General features: G+C 39.7%; 1 protein-coding gene across 1 annotated transcript in view; it reads right to left on the reverse strand.

The window, feature by feature from the left end:
• Nucleotides 1-19982, reverse strand: part of VIPR2 (vasoactive intestinal peptide receptor 2) — a 67042-nt gene extending 47060 nt beyond the window's left edge. Inside the window, exons 1-2 of the mRNA XM_063303392.1 lie at nt 19927-19982; nt 13160-13262 (exon numbers count right to left, since the gene is read on the reverse strand). Of these exons, the coding sequence (XP_063159462.1) occupies nt 13160-13262; nt 19927-19980 (157 nt within the window). The 5' untranslated portion in view covers nt 19981-19982. The remainder of the gene's footprint in view (nt 1-13159; nt 13263-19926) is intronic.
• Between the last annotated feature and the right edge of the window lie 430 nt (nt 19983-20412).

Below are 20412 nucleotides of genomic sequence, written 5' to 3' on the forward strand. Positions count from 1 at the left end.
AAATTATTTCAAATTCAGGCAACTTCACATTAAAGAGGTAAGTTTCATTCTTTATTTTTAATTTAAGAACACTGTTAATGCATATATGCAGGCCTACTCATAAAACAAATATAACAATTTTGTAACTTCTGGCCTATATTTGAGCCTATTTGCTATCTGTTGATGACCTTTGGGTTTTTTTGTTTTTTGCTAGGATAAAGTCACTTGCTTCACATTTAGTGTAAACTGACAATTTGCATTTCCCAAAATAAAAGTGTGAACCATAACACAATTATCTTTTGGTTTACAAATTTCTTAATGTCTTAGGGAACTTTTAAAACTTTTTAAAACCACTCAGAGTAATTTTGAGATGGGCGGCATAAAAATGCAATCAATCAATCCATCAAATCCTAATGCCCGTGCTCGACACCCTGGCAATTCTGAATGTGCAATTCAGAGCGTATAAAATTGTATCCAACGTGTACGTATTAAGGAAACTTCTGCATTAAAATGCATATGAATTTTTGAAGGAACGTTTAAAAAACAACCCTGCACACTGATGTGGAAATGGGATGAAACAAACATGTCCTTGAAAAATATATAAATGTTGCAAAAAACAGAATAAATTAACTCATCCTGGCTTTTCAGAGCCGACTGCCTGCCACTTCATTCACTAATGTCCTTTTACTTTGAAATAAAATTCTTCTTCAGTTGGTATGAAGCAGGCTCCTATATGAATAAATAAAACGTCTTCAGAATATTTAAACAGCGCAGTATCAGCCTTGTTGCTTTTGCTGACTGCCTGAAGAAGTTATGGAACATTTACATGCATTGTAAGTGAGCCTCTCATAATTGTGGGAAGAGGTCATCAATATCTACAATCATCATTCACGTATAACCCTAGAATACTTAAATAGCTACTGCATTCTATGGGATTCCTATTATTTATTTAATAATTATAAAAGTATATTCATTGTCCTGCTGAGGTGATGATTTGAACCTGCTACTCTTGGATGATGTCTACCAGAAATGTCTCTGGCACAATCACTGCTGAAATAGCTGGGATTTGTGTGTAGTGGATTGTGCCCACAATATGGAAAAGGAAAGATCTATCCTTCCTACAATCCACAGCTATTCTGACTTGAAAGAAAACTGCAGCCTTATCTTATGCAGACGTACTTGGTTTTCATCTCAAAAAAGATGAGTAAGTGTTTAAAAAAAGAGAAAAGAACAGAGATCATGGGAGAGCCCTCTGCTACACACTGCCAACTGCACCACCTGGAGCTGTATGAGCAGAATAGGGGAAAGATCCAGGCATTGTTTCATTACTGCAAATATGATGTTTGATAATGTTAACACGAGAGCCAGTGAATTCAGACGTGGATCTTGCAGATTGAAGCTCAGGACTCATTTGTGGGCCTTGCACAAATCATCAGACCACACGCCCCAGCATCAGTTTCCTATTTGCAGAACTGAAATGGGTGTGATTAGAGCTGCAGGAAGTTTAGCAAGGGGATTATGATTTTAAATACCCAATTCCAGACATTAAAATAGGCTCGAGCACTATGGAAAAAGCCAAGTTGTTGTGTATTATTGAAACAGGTTAGTTTTTCCTCCAAATATCCAACCCGTTGTACTTAACATGTACTTAGCTAGCTTTAATGTGGCTCAAATCAACTGTCTTTCTAAGCATGGCTTGAAAAAGGACAGGAATATCCAATTTCTCTTAAGCTTCCATTCACTCAGTTCACGTCTAAGCTATGAAAGTATCTCCAAGCCTTCTTTTTACCCACTTACACCTGAGTCCAACAGCAACAAGATGTGTCCCCCTGTTTAGTATCCACTGGGGTCCTATAGAATATACAATGCACAAGTAGACATGGGAAGTGCATTTTTCTCAGGGACACTAGTATCTACTGTAGAATATGTAGAATAATGAAATTTCTCAAGCTTGTTCGCACCTGGCATACTATGTTGCGGTGTTTTTGGCTGCTGAGTTAGAGAATCTCCTCTTGTGGATGAGAAAGAAGGAACTTCAAGGCTCTGGGAACTTGGAGGGAACCTTGAGGTTCCAGAAGGCAGTAGAAACCTCAAGGTATTCTCCAAGTTTTGCGGGGCAAAAACACTCTTTATTTTCAACCATATTATGATCTTATCAGGTGGCAGACGACTTTCATTCTCTAACCAGGGCAACTTTCAGTACTAGAATGCTCTCCACAAAGTCCCTGGCACCTACTTATGGTCTTTTTTGGAGCTAAATAGAGATTTTCTTATTTTCCCAGGCATTTAGTAAATCTTTTTAGATATTCCAAATATTTTATATCTGCCAGTTTTGTTGGGTTTTGTTATTGTTGGCTTTTGTCCTTACTGTTGTTGTTTGGTAGGCCGGAAATCAAAGAGAAGAAGTATTATTGTCACAGTGCCTGGCAGAATTCCTATTTAATGACTTGCTATGTCTTAAACCGCTGAGCTGTCGATCGGAAGGTCGGCGGTTCGAAACCGCGCGGCGGGGTGAGCTCCCGTTGGTAGTCCCAGCTCCTGCTCACCTAGCAGTTCGAAAACATGCAAAATGTGAGTAGATCAATAGGTACCGCTTCGGCGGGAAGGTAACGGCATTCCGTGTCGTCATGCTGGCCACATGACCCGGAAGTGTCTGCGGACAACGCCGACTCTAAAGGCTTAGAAACGGAGATGAGCACCGCCCCCTAGAGTCGGACACGACTGGACTTTACGTCTAGGGAAACCTTTACCTTTACCTATGTCTATCCCACCACCTAAGAGAGGATTTAAGCCATAAACATAAAGTTGACTTCAGGCCAAAACCAGCATTAGCAACCTGCCATGCAAGAATCCAAAGGAGATAATAATTCTATTTTTGAAGCTGTTATACGTATGTGGGCAGAAGTGTGTGTATGTTTGTGTGTAAAAATCAGGCAACTGGTAATTATGCTGACAGTGAAAAATGAGTAAGTCTTGGCTCTAATGGATGTGTAATTCATACAGCAGTAAAGGAAAGGAGAATAAATAATGTATTTTGCTCTACTACTCTTTCTTTGAGTCTGCCTCAAAAACAAACAGCAACAGTCTATATTTCCTCTTTGTTTGGGGAAAATATCTGAAAGAGGTTGTTGAGAAAAGTGGTTTCCTTCACACTCACATTGTCAGGAACTGGACAATGGACAACAGTCAGGAGTAAGTCAGAAGTCAGGAACGAGGAGTTAGGACCAAGAAGCAATCAGGAATGTAGACAAACTTGGGACTGAAGAGCAAGGCCAGAAACATAAGGTGTGCCAAGGCTTATTATGTTAGTAAAGCACTGCCAAGACAAGAAAGCACACTACACTCCTTCCTATTCACAAGGAGCCAGTGACAAGCCAGAATTAGTGAAAATACCATAGATCCAGAATGGAGGATTCAGAGGGAAGGTGAAGCCCAGGAGGCCACCACATGAAGTAGGAGTCTGCGGTTCTTGACACAGCTATGAAAGCATCTTCCTCTTCTGCCATTTCTGGATTTGCTGAATTCCTAATATAATCAAGATTCCAAAACTCACCCTAGCTATTTAGCAGGCATATCTTCTTTTGTTAGTTTCCTTCAACATTAAGCTATATTGAGAGGTCTCTGGGTTTCAAGGCTGCCATCCATCCAGACTCTCTGAACACAGCTAGTTGTGTCCTATAGCCAGTCACAGCCCACCAGATGCTAAACCTTTAGCCTCTGAATTTGTTCTTCAACCTAATTTTTAACTCTTGTGTGACGATACTTTGTAAATAGCTACTGTAGATAAGATTTTTACATGGTTTCTACCTTAAACCTTAACATAACCAATTTTACTGTACATCTGCCTCTCATGATAGAATGCACCACCTGCACATCTTACACTAATCTTCTCATCCAAAATTTATGGGTATCCAAGTAGATTAAATATGCAAGATCTCCAAGGAAAAAGCAGACCAAGTGCAATTATACATAAACTACCCAGGTATGCTGACATTAAACTTCCTATGTTCCTTATAGTAGCATCTAATGACATAGTGTCTAAAACAGATATCAGTTAGATCAGAGTTAGCAAAGGTTACAAAAGGTAAGGGGTGTGTGTGTGTAGACTCCCAGAAGGTGACAAAGAACTTGTAAAAGAAAATACTGCAAAATACTCCATGTAATAAAAGTATGAATTTAACTCTATATATTTACCTCAGAAATGTACACATTGATTACAATATTTGACCTAATGATTTTGGGAGAGAAAATTATCTCAGGTGATCGGTTCATAAAGATCTGTGAAACATGAGATGAGAATGAAATAAGATGGGATGGGAGAAAAATAAAAGGTAACTGATTGAGAATCTATTTCAGCTACACAAAATAGGTAGCTCTTTCGCTGTTATTAGTACTTAATTCAGATAGACTTAATAAGGAGTTAAGCCATGATATAGCAAATGCTTTAGTGATTTGATGATGTGAGTGTTATGCTGTGCTTAGCTAACCTTGTAATCTTTTGATAATAGATTGGTGTTTCAATAAAGAGATACTTTTTCTTCAGAGATTGATTTAAAGATAAATATTGTATATTTAAGATCCCTTGAGAAATATGTCCCAAAGGAACTTTGATTATCTACTTGAAAATTTTTGAGTGCATGCCTTAGCTAAGAGTCACACAAGATCTTCGCAAAGAATGGAGCACAGTTTGTTCCTTCAGGATCAGTAATACACTTGTTTATGTATTTCTGCAGAGAAGCATATTAAAGTTTTCCAGTAGGGAAAAAAAATATTGCCCTTAAAACAAAATGACAGAACCACAATCCATGTTTTCTATACACAAAAATATCTGTGTATGAAATCCAGAGTAGCATTTAAATGACCTGCAAATGAAATCATATATTTTGCACTTTAATGACATTTCTCAACTCTGGAAAGCCTTTCTATATGGAAATGGTATTAAAATTCAAGCTTGGATTTTCTAAAAGTAAGAGCAACATTAAACATTTACTGTCTACAGAAATGTAATATACAGGCATAAATTGGAATTAGCTTGGTGCACCTTTGTGTAGACTTTTTGCTACGTTTAAAATATTTTTGTTTTAAATGAGTTCTTGTCAAGCACATCAAAATCCTAGAGATTAGGGGAAGAGGCTATTAATTTTAAAAGCAAGCAACTTTGCAGTGGACAGCAGAATCAGACACCATTCTCAGCTCATTCAGTAACCAACCATTCCTAAACCCTGATGTCTTCTAGATATGAAGGTCTGCAATGGGTGAACATTTTTTGTCTCAAAGTTATATTAGTTGCCAGACTGGGAGCTTGCCCACCTGCACAGACACCCAATTTCATCACTTCCCTACTAGTGGCACACTGGAGCATTGGTCTTTATTGCTTTTAGATCAAGGTTTCCTAACCTGATTTCAGAGATACCATAAACTTGGATGGGGAAAAAACTACAACTTTATTTTTACTAACCTCTAACTGAAATTTAGCAGAGAAGAGGTCCATACGTTTCACCAGACCCTCCAGGTTTCTGTAGGTTTCTCAGATTTTCAAAGGGGTCCACGGCACAAAAAGGTGAAGAACCCATGTAGATATCAACTTGCCAACAGAAACTAAAATGATTCTTTCCATCAATGGCAGCAGGAAACCAGAGACTTCTTACTTCTGATCATGCTGCTTAAGAATAAGCAAGGCTGCCTGTAGTTCTGAGGGTCACATCCAGGTCTTAAGCCACTGGCCCCCACTTGGCCAAGCCAAAGATTATTACAGTGTATTCTACTTTCAGCATAAAGCAAAACTCCTGGTGACCACCCAGCCACGGCCATGCTATTTTCTTGGCAATAATACAGACATTATTTGCAATTGCTTCTTCTGGGATATTCTGGGATAGTTTCCAGTTTTGAACACAGCCCTGGGATCTCCTGGTTGTCACTCATTAAAGTACTAATCATGTCAAATCCCACTTGGCTCTCACTTGACTTAATATTGTTGGGTTTTTTGCCACCCCTGAAAGAAGCACCATTTATTATTTTTTTAAATGAGTATTGAAAGAATACATACAGTTTATACTAATTTAGGAATATATTTCAGTATCTCTTCCTTGCAAGATTGAGAAACAGAAAAATATAATTTTATTGATAACCGTTAGCTCATTTGAATATATGCACTTGTTAAAGTATTAGAAACATAATGGAAAAACTGGATAATTGTTTTTTAAAAGCTGCCTTATATAAAATATAGCAAGATTTGAAGATTGATAATCAAGTGATCATAAGTGGTTTGTAAAAGCTTTTTTTTTTCCTAATTATTGTTTATTTGTTTAGTCGCTTCTGACTCGTGACTTCATGGGCCAGCCCTCGCCAGAGCTTCCTGTCGGTCATCAACACCCCCAGCTCCCCCAGGGACGAGTCCGTCACCTCTAGAATATCATCCATCCACCTTGCCCTTGGTCGGCCCCTCTTCCTTTTGCCTTCCACTCTCCCCAGCATCAGCATCTTCTCCAGGGTGTCCTGTCTTCTCATTATGTGGCCAAAGTATTTCAGTTTTGCCTTTAGTATCATTCCCGCAAGTGAGCAGTCTGGCTTTATTTCCTGGAGTAGGGACTGGTTTGATCTTCTTGCAGTCCAAGGCACCCTCAGAATTTTCCTCCAACACCACAGTTCGAAAGCATCTATCTTCCTTCTCTCAGCCTTCCTTATGGTCCAGCTCTCGCAGCCTAATTTTTTCCTAATAGAGTTAAGATAAACACCAACTTCCAATTTTATGAGTTCTGCACATACTCTGTATTACTGCTAAATATGATACATGCCATGAAATTTTAAAAGGATAGCAGGGATCATTAAAATCAAGTCTGTGGTTATAAAAAAACAGAATTAAAAAAATGTTTCAAATTTGAGTTGTGAATCTTTTGGCCATAAAGTTGTTATTCTTGTGTAAGAAATTGGAAAGAAATATTGAAGGGCAATTTATTACAATGAAAAAAATATGTTTTGCATTAGAAATGCATTCAGAAGTGAAATGCTGGAAAGCAACAAGTCTAGAAACGTCTTTTTTGGACATCCTTATTGATCCAGCTATTACAATAGATATCCTTGATGCTTTCTGTTATTACGAATCCATATCCTACAACACTTTTTCAAAACAGTATTATCCAAATATCACCAATTTAAAAAGAGATCTATAGTATATTCTTCCACTCCAAAAGTCTTATGGTCCTTCCTAACTAAGAAAAGCACCTTGGTCTTAAGGTACCCTTTGTATCCTCTGTTAACTCCAACTATCTATCCAAAATTATGCACTTCTTGAGCAGAGGTGCTCAAACCACTTTCAAGAATTTACCTGGGGTTGGCGGGGGAGGCAGATTCTTCATGTTACTTCTTGAGTTCCTTTAGAAACTTGTACTGTACAAATGTGTTCCTGGGAGACACTAATATATCTATAATATTGCACTATACTCTATGTATTTTCTCTCTTGGGAAATCCAACAAACAGCTGTACCAAGAGACAGTTTCTCCTTATGCAGCATTCACATTAAATTCCTCAAATTGCTTTTAAGGCTATTAAGGGAGCAAATTAATGCCCATTTACCTTTGTTTAATAAATCCAGAGAAGTGTATTCCTTAGTAAACGTACACCGAATTGTACTGATGTTCTTCAGATGTGTTAGAATTCCCAACACTCCCCACAGCACAGAAAACTGCCATATTGATTGAAAAGATTTTAACTATCATTTCAAGACATTAGTCAGAGACCATGCCTTAAAGCCATTTTAATACCAGCCACCGTTGCAAGAGCAGCTGGGTGGAAGTGTCCCACCAGGTCTTTTTGCAGAACCTGCTTGAGGTTCTGTCAAGCTGAAGCCACAGTTCCGCTTCTGCTTCCCAGGTGTAAAAAGAATTTTGTCCTGGGGCAGATAGATAGATTGATAAGTTGTTGATTTATGCATTAATGCAAGAAAAGGTTGTCCTTGGAAGGACCCAACCTGTTCATTTTTATGCATGAACACTGGGAAGGAATTGGGGCTTAATGGAAGAGTTTTCACAGGGCTACCATATCAGGGCTGCAATACCCAGATGACCACAGGATGGCAACAAAGAGTTGCAGAACATTCTGAAAATGTCGTCATCTGGTGATCATCTAGATTTTGGAAGTCCAGATATGGTAACCTTAATATTAATTGTAGCTTAGTGTTATGAACTACAGTACACCAGGGAGACAGGGAAGGTGGGGAATAGAACAATACATACATACATACATAATCTACCTATAAAAAGAAATTCCCTTCTCACCCCTATGGGTAGTATGTGTCTTCCTCAACCTTGGGTCTTCTACCAGGTGCTTGAGAGTTTCAGAATGCTACTATATATCTGTATCTGTATCTAGTAGTTTAAAAAAAGCATGACGCATGAAAAACAAAAGGAAATCTAACTAAAGTTACTTTATACCAACATTTTTTATAGGTACAAATCATCCTTACTTTCAGCACATTGTTACACAAATTCATACATTGTCTTTTGTTCTCTGAACTTCCTACCTGCTGCACTCCCCTAACAACCTGCTGTTTAGGTATGCTTTTTGACCCATAGCTGTCACTAGATTCACAGGTGGAGGCTGTGGCAAGGAGCCCATTTGCACAACTACATTAATAAACCCCCTGTGATTCTTCCTATATTAGTCAGACTTAGCAACAGTTATACATGCCTCGGTTATAACCCATCTCAACTACTTCAAGGTGCTTTAAATTCCAGAAATTGCAGCCAATGCAAAATGCAGTAGACAAGTTGCTTAGCAGTACAAGGTATATGGGTCATCTGATGTCTGCATTAAAAGATCTGCACTGGCTGCCAATTGTCTACCAACATGTAAGGTGCCGCTGTTGACCCTCAAAACCTTAAATAGCTTATCTGAGGGATCACCTTTCTTGCTAAGAACCTGCCTAGTTATTTAGATCAGCAGGAACACCTTTTGAAGGTATCTTTTCCACCCAAAGTTCAGGTCTCTGGAATGTGGGATAGGACTTTCTTCTGTATGACTTTCATACTACAAAATGCTCTCCCTGGGAAGAAGTGTTTGGCAGGCTGTCAGGACCTCTGTTCGTAAGGAAAAAATATCCTTCAGACTATACAATGGCACTTATGTAGGCCCTGTCTCCAACCGCAGCACAATCCCAGGAAAAGAGACACTTTGTTTAAGAAGTTACTGACAAGTGTTGAGTGTCTACCCCAGCAACCCCCTTTTCACCTCTGAATTCAAAGTGCTTCATGGCTCTGGTGTTTGGTCTCCACTCTCCCAGTATTTAAGAAAACAGCAAAAACAGATCTTTCCCCCCAGCTTTTAACTATTAAAGCCATTTAAATTTTCTCGATCTTAATGTCATGTTTTATATTAAAACGTTGTCTTTCATTTTAATCACTGTAACCCACCCAAATACTTACAAAAGCAGAAAGGAGGAATATAAATTTAATCAAATAAATAAATAAGAGGACCTAACCAAGCAGCTCTGTAGATTAAGATAGCTGAGGAGAGAGGACAAGATTATCAGATACATAAATACTCACATGAATTTATCCCCATTCTATTCTCAGCATCATATCTGAGCCTGAATGTGCCAGGGTTCCCCGAGGCCTGAAAAGTATTTCAAGGGTTCCTCCAGGGTCAAAAGGTTAAGAAAGGCTGCCATAGAGGATGGAGCTTTTTAAAATTTATTCCTTTCTGAATAGCATCAATTCAGGAAAAAAAACAATGTGTTTGCATCTGCATTTTAAATCAATGGTCCCCACAGAAGTGTGATTTATACAAGGCTGAGCTAAAGCAATATTTGTATGCTCTATATATAGAACACAGAGGTAGAGTAGATTACAATATTACTTTCCTAGCCCTTGCATCATTCCCTGGAAAAACTCACAATGCAGTTTTAAAAAGAACTAAAAGCTTCCTGGCCAGCTAAAAACACATTCTGCCCTCAGTTCCAACCTTTTCCACTCTTGTTATTTCCTTGAGTTCAGACTGGATTGCAATTTAATAAAAACAAATAAACAGCCCAGAGTTTTGCTTCATATTAAGTATCTCATTTTCACATGATTTCTTTGGCCAACAGGGGCTTATCTCTTCAAAGAACACAGGTTTAAGAAACCTATTGTTAGACTCCTGTGACTGCATGTGGTTGAATTAAAAAGGAGACTAGGAAGTAAATATTCCAAGATACAGAAATGGTAGAGGAGATAGGAGAGCCAGTTTGGTGCAGTGGTCAAAGGCATCAGGCTAGAAACTGGGAGACTGTGAGTTCTAGTCCTGCCTTAGGCACAAAGCCAGCTGGGTGACCTTGGGCCAGTCACTCTCTCTCAGTCCTAGGAAGGAGGCAAGGGCAACCTGCTTCAAAAAAAAACCTTGCCAAGGAAACTGCAGGGACTTGTCCAGGCAGTTACAAGGAGTCAACACTGACTTGAAGGCACAAAAAAAAAAGAGAGATAGGAGCCTTGTAAAAGCAGTAATGGAAGCATCTTATCTATTGACCTAGAGGAAGAGGAGGAAGGGGAAGAGGAAGAGGAAGGTTAAAAATAAATTTTTCTGTTGAAAAAAGATATACGTATTTCTCAGTTTAGGCCATTAAAAGAAGGAAGATTACATACACACTATGACTGCCACTAGAGTGTTGGATGTATGAATGAGACTCCATTGTCGCTCCATATTATCTGCAGAACCACCATGTTTGTATTGCAGTGTTCCTCTGCCTGCTACGTAGTTCAATTCCTTGATGTGAGATGAACTATAATTAATGCAATCAAAGCCAAATAAATTACCCTTTGCTTAGCTCAAAACAAACAGGGCACATTTGGGCTTAGTACATGGGGGAACCCAGCCAAAATGATTGGTAAATCATGTTTTATGGTTTAGCATTATATGTGAGTCTGGCCAATTATAGATTTTTTAACCACCATGATTAAAACAAATCTTTAATGTGATATGTATACTAAAAGTGTCCTTAATTCATTTCACCTAGAACTCTAGCAAGGTATTTGTACCATCTGTTTTCTCCGGAAGAAAGAGAGTTATACATAAGAGAATAATGTACAATTATAATTGGCTAATTAGTCTGAGAGCAGCAATGGTGATTGGCTACTCAACATGGAAGGCCAAAGATATCCCAGTTCATTCAGAGTAATCTGCTCATTAATCCAAATGACCCCTTGGTTCAGAGAAAAGCCTTTGAAGATAAAAGGGAGGGAGAATCTTATTGTCACTCCTTTACAATTTACGACAGAAATGTTTTAAGCTTTGTCATTGCAAGGATCCTCCAGGTTTGGGCTGACTAGTTCACATGTCCCGTTAGTATGAAATCCTCCTGAAACAGAAGTTAGGAGCATGCAGATGAGCCAAGATCAAATTGGATTTAGATCTCCAGATTGATATGAAGAGTTCAGAAGTGCAATTCAAACTGTCACAGTGACCCAATCCAGTTAAAAGATTAAATATGAGATAAAAGTGTGTGTTTATCAAGAATGTCAACAGTTCAATCTGACACACTGAACTGATTTGATTTGGGGATTCAATCTGAAAAGACAATTCAATCAAATTGTCTCTGAATCTAAGCTTTGCCCAGCCCTAATAGAGCTATCCTTGCCTATAAAGTAGCATTAGGCTACTGATCTGTTTTATTTATTTATTTATTAATCAAATTTATCACCGCCCATCTCCCAAGGGGGACTCTGGGCGGTTTACAATAAAAGATAGATAAAAATATAAAACTATAAAACCCTATAATACAAATACAATAAATATAATAAAAACCTCGATGGTTAAAAGTTCTTTATGATTTGCAGGCAGAGCTGGGTCCTTCTAAGAAACTAACCATCCCCAGGAATGGCTACTCTCCCTCCCGCCCCAGGCATAATTACAGAACCAGGTCTTTAGCTGTTTCCTAAATTCCAGGAGGGAGGGAGCTAATCTCACTTCCAGGGGAAGGATATTCCAAAGGGCAGGTGCTACTGCAGAGAAGGCCCACTTCCTGGACCCTGCCAGATGGAATTCTCTTGCAGATGGGGTCTGTAGCATGCCCGCTCTACACGACCGGGTGGGACGGTTTTTACAGACTGTTTTCCTCACATTCCTGGCAAAGATGCACTTCTTTTTCATTTACAAGCTCACTAGTATATTTATTGTCTCCCTACCAGAATAAAAAAATCATTTATTTACACTATGACCAGATGGCCTTGGCTGAGGCACCTACTTGTGGAAAATAACGTACTTCTGGTATTTGCTTTTTGATAATCTTCTATTCCGTTTGCACTTAAAAGGGCAGCAAAATTTCTTTTAAAAGTGAAGACAGAAAAGGAATGGAAACAGCTGCCTCCTCCATCACATTTCCCCCTTTTAAAAGTACAGTAGCTATGGATCATTTTTAAAATGTGGTTTAAATATGAAGAAAGGACAGTTGCAATGTGAAGCTGCGCTGGTCATTAGAAAATGCCCTCAACTTTGTATACATGTGAACACAACTATACGTCAGCATTTTTTAAAAGTTTAAAAAATCTTTAACGGGAACCAAAAATAACAGGAGAGATACTTTCTGCTGATGGCTGGGTCTGCACACCTCTACATGCTGCTTGTTAGGACCACCTTATAGGGGCTGCAAATACTGAGATGACCAGCAGATGGCAGAAGAGAAAGTTTATGCAATTCTTTGTTGCCATCTATTGGTTTGCATTGATTTTTCCACTTCAGACATGAGTGAACCAGTTGAAATAGGCACAGAGCTAACTCACTCAAGGATGGGCTCTCTTTTGGTGGTCACAATCCACAAAGTGGGTGGAACCATATCATATATGTGGGTGGGCCTGGCTATGGGATGAATTTGGGTGGGTTCTTTTGCTTTTTTAAAACTATAAATGCTAACTTTAGGCCTTTCAGATTTCATATGTTTCCCAGCTCAAAATGGTAGGAAAATGTGCTACCAGTTTTCAGCAATCTTCGCTAGAGGGGTTCCAAGATCCACAAAAAGGGGGAATTGTACCATTCTTGTATCATAGGTTGCCCTTCATCACACTAACCAAAACTCAAATAAATCATACCATAGTTTAGTACAATGTGTCAGCAGTACTAAAGCTGCCATCTTGTGCCACATCATCAAGTCCTCACTAAACAGGCATACAGATAACAGTAGACCATTACTGAATGACTGCTAGGCCATTATCTTACCTTTATAACTCACTGTTTGGGCATTCTTTAAATGTTCCATACACTTTATTTCTTCTTCATGGATTTCAAGCTGCATTCTGCATTCCGGATGAATACCGTTTACCTGTCGAATAAAAACAGAAGCTAGCCTTAAAACATTTGATCTTGTAGAAAGTATACCAATGCTAGTAGAACCAACAGGGAAAAAAGACATAACAGGAAGCTTTTATTTATTGCTATAGCTGTATGCTTGGAGCAATCCACACTTCTTACAAAAATTATGAAATGTAGTTCTGTGTTATTAGACCCACAGTGCAGGTTGGCCGTAATACTAGTGCTATTACATCAGGCTGCAGAAATCGAGTTGAGTTCCGGATCTCCTTGTTGCCATCTTGCGATTGTTCAGAATTTTGCATGACAAATATGATAGCAATACGTAACAGCCAAGGTTAATGTTTTAGCACCCTTTTTAGAAAATGACTAGTTTACACTCAGCTATAAGATTGGCTTAGCAGCAAATGCACCTGCTGGTTCTCCTACAAGAGAGCAAAATTAGTAAGACATTTATAGTTTGATTAACTAAGTTAAGTTTCACCTAAGATCACAGAATTCTACCCAGAAGAAAACAGAGAACCAAGTCATTAACAAACTACAGAGGTTCCATGTTCTAGTTTCTTTCTGATGAAAGACACCAGAGTTCCACATTAACAGGTTATGCTAAAAAACTTGTTCACTGCCAAGCTATCCCTATAGCTTAGAAAAAGCATAAAAGTGGTTCACACATTGCACTAACTCATAAACATGGTTTGTTTGGTGTTGGCTTAGAATGTGTTACACAAAACCAGCCTTTGCTGTCTGTAAACTATAGTTTATGGCACAGTCTGTTTTAAGAATCCAGCTAATTGTGGTTTATTCAATACTGCAATTTTTATCAGAATTATTTATCTCATGCTGTATCCTAATTAAATTGTATTAGCATAAGCTTTGCTAAGCCCTGCTTCTTGGAAAATGCTAGTCAGACACTAGTCTCAGGCACTGACAAATGTCCCTTTGGGTGCTTTGGCTTGCAAACAACCATCATAATTAAAATGTTTTATATTATATGATACACTGAAACATCTTCAAAATGCTTAGAAGGCTAAAAGGATTATAGCAACTGATTAGCTATAGCAATAGAAGTTTCATTTCTTAAATTTTAATTGGGAACTCATCGATTTTGAAGTGACTAGTAAAAGACATCTGGTTCCAAAAGGTATCTCCCAAAGAACAATGTCCAAGAGGTCATGACTTGGATATGGGAAGATCTGAATGTCTGATTTTCAGTTAGAGTTCAGTCTCTTAACCACGATGGTTAGCTTCGCGTATCACACTAAGCCAAAGTTTAGTGAATATACTACCATAGCCAAAATTAAAAAACCAAATAATGGCTTAGTGTTGTGCAAACCCAGGCATTGTGATTTATTCAATAGTTTGGTTAAACATAGTTTAATCTGTCTTCCACCAAATGCAAATTTCAGCACATAAGCTTTCGCAGAGCTGAATTTGCAAAGACACCTTGTTGTACTGTTCCTGATTCTTGTCTTGGAAAATAAAACATTAGGTAACAATCAGGACCCCAAAGCCATTAGAAGTGTCGACCAAAGTGTCTCACAGCTTTACATAAAGCAGTTATAAACTAAGGAAATATCCATTTTTAAAACAAAACTGTTTTAACTTGGTGAGAAAGAAAGAATGAAGCTTGAAAATCCAAAATACATAATGTTTTAGTCTTCTTCCCTTTTTTATGGTTCTTTTGTTACTCCTTTACTCTTTATGGTCCAAGGACATCTGCAGTGTGTGTGTGTCTGTGTCCATATAGTCAAGATGACAGCTGCTCCTGCACAATCGAAGTCCCTCTCCTTTAAATGTGTTGCAGGACAGATAAAAAGGGGCAGAGCTTTGATCATGTAGATGCAGCCATCAGACTGACTTTTTTGAAATCTGCTCCTGCAGATGCCCTTGTTATAACCATTATATTCTGATCTGCAATACCAAATAAGTACCTCCCTCATTCTAAGAACTGTTTCTTTAAAGATGGTTAGCAGAGGAATCACTTTGGTGAGAGCCAGTTTGGTGTAGTGGTTAAGGCACCAAGCTAGAAACCAGGAGACTGGGAGTTCTAGTCCCACCTTCGGCACAAAACCAGCTGAGTGACCTTGGGCCAGTCATTCTCTCTCAGCCCTGGGTAGGAGGCATGGCAAAAACATTGCCAAGAAAACTGCAGAAACTTGTCCAGGCAGCTGCCAGGAGTCAACACTGACTTGAAGGCACAAAAAATAAAATAAAAAATAGCAGAGGGACAAACACTGAGTTGTACCACTCATGGGGAAAACCTTTTGTCTGCTGCAAACCACATCTTTAACACAGGTAGCAGAGTGTTGTCAGTACATTGCAAAATGCCCAACACTCTAGTTCCTGGTCATGCCTGAAGGATCAAGTATTTTCTCGCTTCCTACCTTTGTCTCAGGGATCAAAGGATTACCTGTTGCTCTGCAATCATTTCTGCAGAGTACAGCAGTCACAAGCAAGCAGTTAAAGCAACTCTAAATTCTACTTAAAGTAACGGAAAAACATGAGTGGGAGTCTTTTGCTAAGTTCTGAGCTCTCTCCCCACACCACAGATTCACTTCCCAATTCCAGCATCAAGCTTAAGCCAAAGTAAAGCCTGGCTTTCCAACGCTTTGGATATGCGCTGCAGTTCAAGTTGGACGTGGCATGATTGGGCTGATCTACTGTGAATTACATTGATCTTCATGAGCGTTCCACAACTCAATACCCTCAAGCTCTCATAATTTCTACACTATTCTTTGTTTTAGAAGGACCTTCATGGAGGTCAAGGCTTAATCTCTGATAAGTCTGAATAAAATTGCTATCATAACTTGAGTTCATCTGTACCGTCCTAGGGAGCATTCTACATTGTAGATCCTACATTAAACAGAGGGATGGATAAGCAAGTTTGAAATCTGTTTTAATGTCAAAATTCTCTTATTCTAAATTAGGGGTACCAGACCTGTATTGCAAAAATCTGGATGAACACTAGATGGCAACAAAGAGTTTTCTTATGGTTGTTTGCATGTTTACAGCCATGATTTGTTGGCTGTGTCCAAGTATTCTATCACTGAGCTACAATTCCTCCCCAAATATTTTGATTTCCTTTAACTATGTCCAGTATTTGAGCCAGGATAACCACATACTCAAAGACTACACTCACACAATAGTTTAACCTAGGTTACCAAACAGGTTAGTTTTCTGGGCCCACACAGTACACTGAATCATAAACTAACAAAATAGGCTTTCAACGACGTGATTAAGCCACAAAAAATCTAGTTTAACGCTAATAAAATGAAGTCTAGCATACTGTACAAATGCTTCTTCAGGATTTGTAACTGACTGATTAAGGATCTTGTACCAACTAAACCAAAGTCTTTTTAATTTCTGCACAGATATCTTTCCAGCAAAAAAGCCAGGCAGCTACGAAAGAACGTTTTCTTAATGTCACCTTCCTTTATGTGCATGCTTGTTTTCTAAAAAATGGAGAATAGGTAACTCCATCATTAATTATTAGTGCTAATGGAAATCATGAAAGAAAATTAAAAATACGGAATTCTGTAAGATGCAATATGGAATTCTGTAATGACAACAATCAACCTGAGCAGCTTTAATAGGGAATTACAAAATTTCTAAGGTTAAAAAAGTATCAGAAGCTACTTATCAGAAATAATGACTTATGAATTAGGGGATTTCTACAGAACAACACTGTAGCAGTTAAAACACTGTTCCAGACCTGGTGTCAGCTTAATTTAAGAACTGATCCAATTTAGTTTTGGATTGCTATAGTGTAACCCCAACTGCGAAATATAGAGGCCTCTTTTTGCAAAAGTGAAGCTCTGCTGAGTTTGTAGACAATCTTTCTCCTCATTCCTGTGACTGAACTTCAGCACTCAAGGAAGTCATTTAAAAGCAATGTTGGCTCTCTAGCAGGGATAAATTTTGACTATTTCTCCCTCCTCTTTAGTAGGAAAGAAGCAAGTGTGCATGGCCCAGGTTGCTTGGATCCTGTATTTTTTTTTTAAATTTTCTCTTTGTTTGGACTGGGGAATGAAACGATTTTGGCTACTCAGGTGGAGTTGAACCATGTTTTTTATTACTGGAGAAAATCCAGAGATGTTCTGGATTTTATTGGTCTTTTCTTAAGATGACTAAGCTGTAAGCTTCAGTTAAACGTTTTTGGATTGTACTTCATACATACAGTATGTCCATAAAAAAAGTATACCTCATACATATCCACATAAAACGACTATCCCTTTGTTTAAATAATCAGCATCTCATCAACTTGCTCAGAGGTAAAACACATTCCAGTATACTTCTTCAGACACCAAATTATCAACTTATAGAGAATTATAACACCTGTATCAGCTCCCCAAATTCCCAAATAGCTCCCTGCTTGTAATTTGTGATAACAGAAAAAAAATATCATATAAGGAGGATTAGCTTTACCACAAAGTGTTATGAAGGAATTGTGGTGAGCATAGAGATTCCAATTTGTACCAAATTTGCATCATTAAAAAAAGAGATATTCCTGTTTAAGAAATATTACTACTTTTTTTGCTTTAGATGCAGCAGGATTTCAGTGCTTATCTATCAGATGAGCTAACCTGGCTATTTCAAAAAGCTAAGCCAAGTTGGGTCTGGTTAGAAGTTGGATGGGAGACTCTCAAGAAACTGTAAGGCTGTAAGTTAGACTGGGAAGTCAAAAAAACCACCTTGGAAGAAGAGAACAGGAAGCCCCTTCCATTCTGCACCCAAGAAAACTAGAAGGACATATCTACAAAGTCATCAAATCAAGTTTGACTCAAAGCAGACTTTAACTTTATATGAGGTTAGTAAACTAAACTAAAAGCTCTGGAATGTGTGTATCATACACTGCACAAATAAGAGGATATAGAACACCCAAAACATTTGAATTAAATGTAGCAATAAACATTGACCTAATATGATTTTTCTTAGGCCACTTCATATTCACTCTAAGTTTAGGACAACTAATATAGTAGAATGAGGTGATTGTGATGATGGAAACCAAGTGCAAGGAAGACAATCTCCTTGCAATTAGGAAACTGGCATAGCAAGATACTGTGACAAAAAAAATGCATTTTCATTGCATTTTTTTCTCCTTTCAGGATTATAAAAGGGGGACACAACAGGACTGTCCCAAGACATTTTGCTATCGGTCCATAATTCCCAAAGTCATGATACAGAGCCTGAAGCTGAGCCCCCAACATCTCACAAGCCCATCTCCTCCACCTCCTACAAAAGGGCTAATACATTATTAACTGCTGGGGGACATCTAAGGTACCTCCTTCACTCTGGCTAATGGCAGGAATGACCCTGGTATTTTTTAACAGCCACTCCATATACAATGAGAAATATTAGGCCAATGAATTCTAATATTTCATTCTGCTGCAAGTATAAACTCTACAGTACTTAATCCTGCTTCGTTTCACTTAAAATGAGTAACAGACCATGGAAAAAGAGAAACCCACTGAACTATCAAGAAAACACACATCTTTATCCCTAGATTAGTCTTCTTTTCCTTGATATTTTTGTGAATGCTTGGCAAAAATGACATGCCTGCAGTCCTGTTTTAAGGTTCACTAGTCCACACAGCATTACACCACAATAAATGTACTAAAATTTCCAGTAATTCATATATACAAAAATTGAGTTATCTATTAAAAATGGCTAAAATGGACAGAATTTCTGCCTTATTATAAAATTCCTGCTGCTGCCATAAACAGAATGGGAAAAGCTTGTGAAAACTCCACCCTTTTGCCTTTTTTCCACCTTATAATTCTGAGTACAAAAAACTGGTGAGATTGTTGGCATTAAATGATCCTAATATTTCGCCTGGAAGCTGGTGTGACTGAGGGTGGGTGGATTTAAAATTCCTTGAGATGCCGCAGCCTGTTTACAGCAACTTCGCTGACATTGATTAAAACTGAATTGGCTTTTCTCAGGGAATTATAAATATAATTGTAAATCGGAAATGTCCTGAAACCCGGGGAGCCTTAAAGCAATCCTTTACTCAATCATTTAGTCCAATTCATTAGCCTGATACAAATTCAAACTTAGCTGGCTTTTAATCCTGTGCTCAAATTTAACAGCAGCCCACTTTATATAACTAAACCTCCTTCAACCGGGACTCTGCAGATGGGCCTGGACACCATCCCGAGCCTGCATGGCTGAATAGGAATAATGGGAATTGTAATCCATCACAGCCTGAGGAGACCGGTTCACCCCTCTTTCTTTTAAAGGGGGGGTGGGAGGATATAAGAATATGCAGCATTTCTAAAAAGTGGAGCAGGAAATATGGGGGGGGCTAACTGGAGGCAGTGGGGGAATAAGTTCATGCCCCCCATTAAAGGAGGTCTCCCCTAATGGGTCCCTTGAGTCGACCCAGGCCAGGCGCGGGACAGACGCAGAGCCGGCCCCACAATCGGGGGACAAACCGGAATCAACGGGGTGTTGCCCCACGAGGTTTCCTTCCCGACGAAGAGCAGAAGACAGGGGGCGGCGGGGAAGGTCGGAAGCGCCTCCTTCCCTCCCTGAGGTGACGGTGGAAAGGGTCGCGGGGTCGAAGCAGGAGCCGCGGGAAAGGAGCTCTGCACATGCTCGGAGACTCAGCCCCGCCGGGTGAGGACCACGCCTGCCGGCGACGCCCGCCCGCCGCCCCACCGGGGGTCCCTACTCACCGGCCCCAACGTCCACCAGCAGGTCGAGAAGAGCAGGAGCACCGAGGGCTGCATCCCGTCCCAGCCCCGCGCGGGGCGGGCTCAGCTCCGCGGGTCTCGCGGCGGCCTTCCTTGGCGGGGGGAGTCTCCCACAGCCAGAGGGACATGCGGTCGCCGGGCGGGTGCTGCCGGTCTGCAACGGCGCGCTTTTCCCACGGGGCGCCCGCCAAGCGGAGCCTCGGCTGGCGCTCGGAGCCGGACGGGCAGCCGCGCCTCCTGCTCGCCCACCGGCCCGCCCACGCTGGGTCCGCCGCGCTCCCGGCCGCCTGGTCTGGCGCCCCCTCGGACTCCACCTCCCTTCGCGCCGGGTCCACCTCCGGGAGTTGCTACTTCGCTTGGCAGCGAGTTACTCGTTTCAACCCCTCCCGCCGCCCCATTTTGGGGATGGGGGTGCGGAGAAGACAGCCTTCCGCTTCGGCTGCGTGGGGTTACAAGACCCGCGTCATT

Source organism: Candoia aspera, chromosome 4 (genome assembly GCF_035149785.1).
Source record: "Candoia aspera isolate rCanAsp1 chromosome 4, rCanAsp1.hap2, whole genome shotgun sequence".
NCBI classification, from domain to species: domain Eukaryota; kingdom Metazoa; phylum Chordata; class Lepidosauria; order Squamata; family Boidae; genus Candoia; species Candoia aspera.